Raw genomic sequence first — 6,619 nt, 5'->3', positions numbered from 1 at the left:
ACAAAAACTGTTTCTATAGCGCCCAGCCCGCAACGGACAAAAACGGACCGAATGTAAGTACATTATCAAACCGAATTCTGATTGGCCGAAAATATGAACCCAATAGGGATTCAACCATCCACGGATTGATACAGGATCGATGCTTTGCCCAAGTTTCCCGGGTCGGTTTTGTTCCTGTCGGCCAAAGGCTGTATTAGCTGCTTTTGTGTGTCCGAGATTTAGCCTGTGTGCGTGGCCGTTCGTCGTCCCACCATCGATCTGACGTGCGACTTGAGTGGCTGATTGGATGCGTGTCCGATTGGTTGGCTCGCGTGGGCGCTGTGGGTTAACCCAGTCAATTGACTGGATATGTGACTCAATTGTTTTGCTTACCTGCCACGAAAGCGGACCAGTTTGGCCGCGTGTACCCAATACACCCGTGTCCGTACTTACGCGTTCTTCTGACTTACTGTGAACTACAATACTGGCGAGGGTCTGACGAACCCATCTTACCAAATGTCTATCGGAAATCTAGAAGAATTTACCGCTACTGGAGATTCCTGGAACCAATATGTTGAACGGGTGAATTGTTGCTTTCTTGCAAACGAGATCATGGATGACAAGCGGAAAGTGAACATACTTCTTACGATTTGTGGCTCGGCGACATACAGTTTGATACGCAGCTTGGTCTCTCCGGATTTCCCGAGTACGAGAACTTTTGACGATCTTGTGTTTATCGTTTCCAAGCATTACAATCCTAAACCTTCTGTTATCCCACAGCGATTCAATTTCAATACAAGGGTACAAAAGGAAGGAGAATCCATTGTGGATTTCGTAGTGGAATGACGGAGTCTTACGGAGCACTGTGACTACGGAGATTTTCGAAACGATATGCTCAGGGATCGCTTGGTAGTTGGTGTGAGAAACGCCCGCGTACAACAGTGTTTACTTGCTGATAGTAACTTAACTTTGGAAACGGCCTACGATACTGCGGTGGCATTGGAATAAGCAGAAAATAACGCAATCTTGTTACAATCTGTGCAACCTACCGTGACACCAAAGTCGGTGGAATCAGCAGAAAATAACGCAAGCTTGTTACAATCTGTGCAACCTACCGTGACACCAAAGTCGGTGGAATCAGCAGAAAATAACGCAAGCTTGTTACAATCTGTGCAACCTACCGTGACACCAAAGTCGGTGGAATCAGCAGAAAATAACGCAAGCTTGTTACAATCTGTGCAACCTACCGTGACACCAAAGCCGGTGGATTCGTCATACCAGGTGAATCGATTACAGCAACGGTCGAACAGAACACAGTTTAAGTGTTATCGTTGTGGAGGCCGTCGCAATCATCCGATGGATTGCCGGCACACACAAACCGTTTGCAATTGCTGTAAGAAACGTGGCCACCTCACGAAAGTATGCCGCTCAGCACCAGCGTTCGAAACTAACTCTGCTGTTACAAATCAAGTTACAAGGTCAGAAATCCCAGAATACGTCCTTCATGCAGCTGCTCCCACCAACCGCGTTCAACCGCCGTATCAAGTAGAAATACAGGTGAACAGTGCGCCAATAGTTTTTGAGCTGGATACGGGTAGTGCCGTAACACTATGCAGTGAAAAATTATGGCAAGACAGCCTGGGACCGACCGTGAAAGGTAAACTTCAGGAAGTCCCAGTTCGGCTTCCAACATATACAGGAGAAGAGGTGAAGTTGCTTGGGACGAAAAATGTGAATGTTTCATATGAGGGTGTGACGGTGAACGAAACCATACATATTGCTGAATGAAGTGGTCCAAACTTGTTAGGACGTGACTGGCTTCAACAACTACACATACTTACGTTAAACCAGGTCTCGACACTCCCGGAGGTTCAAACTCTTATCCGCAATTATGAAGAAGCATTTTCTGAGCCGAAAACTGGCAAGTTCTCCGGGGGGGAAGCTGAATATAGACGTTTCGCCAGGAACACAACCGCGATTCCTGAAGGCTCGGTCACTGCCCTACTTGATGCGTCCAAAGGTTGAAGAAGAACTTAACCATTCGCAACGGGATGGAATAATTCAAAGGACGGAGTTCTCGGAGTGGGCCACACCAATTGTGCCAATACTGAAACCGGACGGCACAGTTCGAATTTGTGGTCGCTATAAAACCACGGTCAATGCCAGCACACCCCCAGAACATTACCCATTACCTAAAATCGAAGACGTTTACGCACAAATCGGTAAGAGCAAATATTTTTCAAAACTAGACCTAGCTCATGCTTACGAGCAAGTGGAATTAACGGAGGAAGCCAAGCCTGTTACAACCATCAGTACTCATAGCGGTCTGTTTATGTTTATTCGCCTTCCTTTTGGAATCCATTCAGCTCCATCCATATTTCAACGTACAATTCAAAACGTTATCGCGGGGATACCTAGAATGTTTTTCTATTTAGACGATATTCTGAAAACCAGGTGTACCATGGAGGATCATTTAAAGTCGTTGAAACAGGTACTTGATCGTTTGAAGGAGTGCGGTCTACGAATAAAGAAAGAGAAGTGTGACTTTCTGGTGGATCATGTGGACTATTTGGGTTTCCGCATCAGTGCGGATGGTTTGGCCCCTCTAGTCGAGAAAATACGTCCAATATTAGAAGCACCACAACCAAGAAATAACCATGAACTAAGATCTTTCTTGGGCGTGGTTAATCACTATGCGAGGTTTATATGGCAAGCTGCCACATTTTTCCACCCACTGAATTACTTGCTTCGTCAGGGAGTTAGCTGGACTTGGAATCATGAACAAGAGAAGGTGTTTCAACAGGTGACACGTGCTCTTACGAACCCACCGGTGCTTATCCATTTCGATTCAACACAGCCCATTCTTCCCGCTTCTGATGCATCACCATATGGTTTTGGGGCCGTGTTATCGCAGAAGGATAAACCGGGAATCCTCAAACCAATTGCTTACGCTTCATGATCTTTGTCGCCTGCAGAGATGAATCACGCACAAATTGATAAGGAAGCATTAGCAGTTCTTTCGGAGTAAAACGTTTTCAGCACTACCTTTTCGGACAAACGTTCGATATATTTACGGACCACAAGCCTCTACTTGGAATTCTCGGAGAAAATAAACCGATACCTCAAATGGCGTCGCCTAGAATGCAATGTTGAGCCTTAAAACTTGCGTGTTATCGGTATCATTTGCGGTACGCTCCAGGACAAGGGAATTTCACAGCGGATGCCCTAAGTCGCCTACCATTACGAAATGTGCCATTGCACACACCGAAACCGGCCGAACTGGTAAATCTAATGAGTTGGGTTGATGATTTGCCTATCACTGCTGCGGAAATACGAGTGGAAACAAGAAAGGCTCCAGAACTCTCACGAGTGCTTCGTTTCACTTCATACGACTGGCCGGAGAATGTTGGAAGTGCACTAAGCGGATTCCATAATCGATCGTCGGAGATAAGTGTAGAGGATGGATGTTTACTATGGGGAGCAAGAGNGAGGCGCTACAGTCCGGACATTTTAAGGGAATTACATTCAGGCCATCCAGGTAACACGCGAATGAAGCTCTAGCCAGACACTATGTCTGGTGGCCTGGTATCACTCACGATGTGGAAAGGATCCTGCAAAGGTGTGAAGCGTGTCAGCAAAGCAGGGCTTTGCCCGCAGCAGCACCCATATCACCGTGGCAGTGGCCGTCACGACCGTGGGGCCGCATACACGTAGATTATTGTGGACCTGTTGAAGGTTACATGATCCTGGTGATTGTCGATGCATATTCCAAGTGCATTGAGGCGGTGCCCACTAGAACTGCATCTGGTGCGTTGACCATGTCTACACTCCGCAGCATTTTCGCATCGCAAGGTGTGCCGGATACGATTGTTACTGATAACGGCACAGCTTTTACCAGTGCGGAATTTCAGCAGTTTCTGAGAGCCAACGGGATTGAGCATGTTCTTACAGCATCATACCATCCCGCTTCTAACGGTCTGGCGGAACGCGCGGTGGCAACATAAAGAATGGACTGAGGAAACAAAGCCCAGGTCCCCTACAAACAAGGTTGGACAAGTTTTTGTTGCAATACAGAATTATGCCGCACACTACGACGGGCCAGGCACCCTGCGAATTGCTAATGGGCCGAAGACTAAGAACATGTTTGGATCTGCTGCGACCGGATTTGTCACCAAAGGTCAAACAGCAGCAGTTTTCCATGAAGCAAAACGCATATAAACACGCCCGACCTCACACATTACGAGGTGGCGAGGAGGTTAACGTCAAGCTTCAGCCTTCATATAGCGATTGGATGCGTGGATGTGTGAATTCGACAAACCGTAACCTTATTGACATGCTGTTAGAAGACGGGAGGATAATACGCCGTCATTTAGACCATATCAGAACTAGGAGTTATGGAACGAATGCGGAACAAACACTGGAGACGACAGTGCAGGTGAACTCCGGACGGGAGCAAGAGAGTTCGGAAACACCCACAGATGCGTCAATGTGTCTGCGCCGGTCGGCTAGGGAGTCATGGCCGGTCGAACGCTACCAAGCTGGTGTTGGCTAAATCTAGCGGTGGAGGACTGTAGTAGCTGCTTCGGTGTGCCCAAGATTTAGCGCGTGTGCGTGTACGTTCGTCGTCCCACCATCGATCTGACGTGCCCAAGATTTCGTGTGCGTGTACGTTCGTCGTCCCACCATCGATCTGACGTGCGACTTGAGTGGCTGATTGGATGCGTGTCCGATTGGTTGGTTGGCGTGGGCGCTGTGGGTTGACTGGATATGTGACTCAGTTGTTTTGCTGACCTGCCATGAAAGCGGACCAGTTTGGCCGCGTGTACCCAATACACCCGTGTCCGTACTTACGCGTTCTTCTGACCAACTGTGAACTACAATATCAACCTGTGGGGAACAGTGGGCATGAAGTCCGACTAGTTCAAAACAAGGCGGCTGACATTAATTAAAACTGAAAGCCATTGCTGGTCATGAGTGACCTTGAGCAGTCGGGTATATGGCCAGAGTCACAACGGACAAAAGTGGGGATTAAGATGGAATAATTCGAATTGAGAGAAAGTGGCAATTTTTATCCCAAAAAGGTGGTTCAATATGAAGCTAGGTAGACTCACTGGTCGCACGGTTGTTGTTAAGTCAGGTGCAAGGGATTGGTTGGATGAGGTCAACCGAACACCGTATACGGAATTGAACTTTGGAAAGAGGCGAGCGGAAATTGAAGCAGAAAACCAGGCTGGCCAAATATGAACGAAAATTCATTGAAGAGGAAAGAACTCGTCCCAGAGACGGTTGGGGCCATATGAAAAATTTGCTTGTAATTGTATTAACAAACTCGAGTGTGCGCGAGGTTGCGGTCGAGGCTGAATATTCTACGGGAGTGCCATCACACTGGGTGTGACAGTGCCATTCCATCATTGCAATGACATGATTCGGCGCCCACTGCTAAAAACCATCGAATCCGGTATCTCGCATCGTTACTCGAGTGAATTCCGTGGTCAAGACAGGGGAACATACTTACGCTAGATTGTTACATATACATGCTTCAAATATAACCATTATGCTGGCAAGCTCAGCTAGGTTTGCAACCTCCGTCCGTCACGGCAAAGTTCAATAATCTTTGTCACAGTAATAAACATTAGGTTGAATTCTACAAATACACCTTATGCTAACTGATAACTACTCGGATAACCAAGCTTTACTGATCTCATCTTAAGCTTCGAATTTCGGGAAAAGCTGCTCCAAATGTTCCCCATCCCGGCTGTGAAACCACTCATATCCATCTGGGTCTCCGACTAAACCAAAATTAATTGTGCTCCTAGGGCAACTTTGTTCTACTCGTAAGGATCTCCTTAGAGAAGGAGAAACCGCCGCCATGAAAATGCATATTCCCTGCTTCTTCACTTCACCCGCGTAACTGGTTATTTGAGTAGTTCAGAAACCGAAACATGTTGGTGCATAGATGGTGTAGTAATGCTGTGGCAGAATGAGGTCATCCGCCGCAACCCTCCTCGATCCCGACCCCTCTAACAGTATCACCGATAAATCTGTACAACTTCACCGTATACCGTTATATCGAGGAGCCAGCTAGCACTTATCCATACTGCAGATTCCCCAATTCCACCATTTCCGTCGGGTGATGCTCATTATTTGTGTGACCTCTCATGACATCAGTAGTGCATGTATTGTGACTGTATCATCGTGATCACTGCTGACCTTACCTTCGCCAGCTGTGATTAAAATCACGATTGTTGCCAGGAAAAGACTTTGATGATTAAATATATGGCTCTTGATCTGCTCTTATCAGTGACCTTTTCAGGTAACCTAGTTACTGCGCCCCAATTCTGCGTCGTCAGCATCGTTCACTTCTTTTATTACGACGTGGACGATTGGAATTAATATTTAAGCATAATCAAAGTAACGCTAATTGGAAGTTAGCTCATCCCCCGCGACGAAGTTTTTTCCGGAGTCGGGTTATACGACCAGTAATTAGTACTTTTTGAAGCTAGTTTTGGACAGAAATCACCGTATGGATTATAAAGAAGTTTAAGATTGGAATCGCGTCAATTTTGATAGGCGGCTGATACTTGAATATATAGAGCTCCTAAAATATTTCGAAATGGCGTCAGCAATATTTGTCTTGAAC

General features: G+C 46.6%; 1 protein-coding gene across 1 annotated transcript in view; it reads right to left on the bottom strand.

The window, feature by feature from the left end:
* Positions 1-5,685: 5,685 nt before the first annotated feature.
* Positions 5,686-6,619, bottom strand: part of T265_01859 (hypothetical protein) — a gene marked incomplete at both ends in the record, with an annotated part of 4,392 nt that continues 3,458 nt past the window's right edge. The window contains one exon of the mRNA XM_009165985.1: positions 5,686-5,768. Within this exon, the coding sequence (XP_009164249.1) occupies positions 5,686-5,768 (83 nt within the window). The remainder of the gene's footprint in view (positions 5,769-6,619) is intronic.

This window comes from Opisthorchis viverrini (genome assembly GCF_000715545.1).
Source record: "Opisthorchis viverrini unplaced genomic scaffold opera_v5_21, whole genome shotgun sequence".
Taxonomy (NCBI): domain Eukaryota; kingdom Metazoa; phylum Platyhelminthes; class Trematoda; order Opisthorchiida; family Opisthorchiidae; genus Opisthorchis; species Opisthorchis viverrini.
Note: the sequence above shows the minus strand (reverse complement) of the source record. Positions and strands in the feature narration are given on the sequence as shown.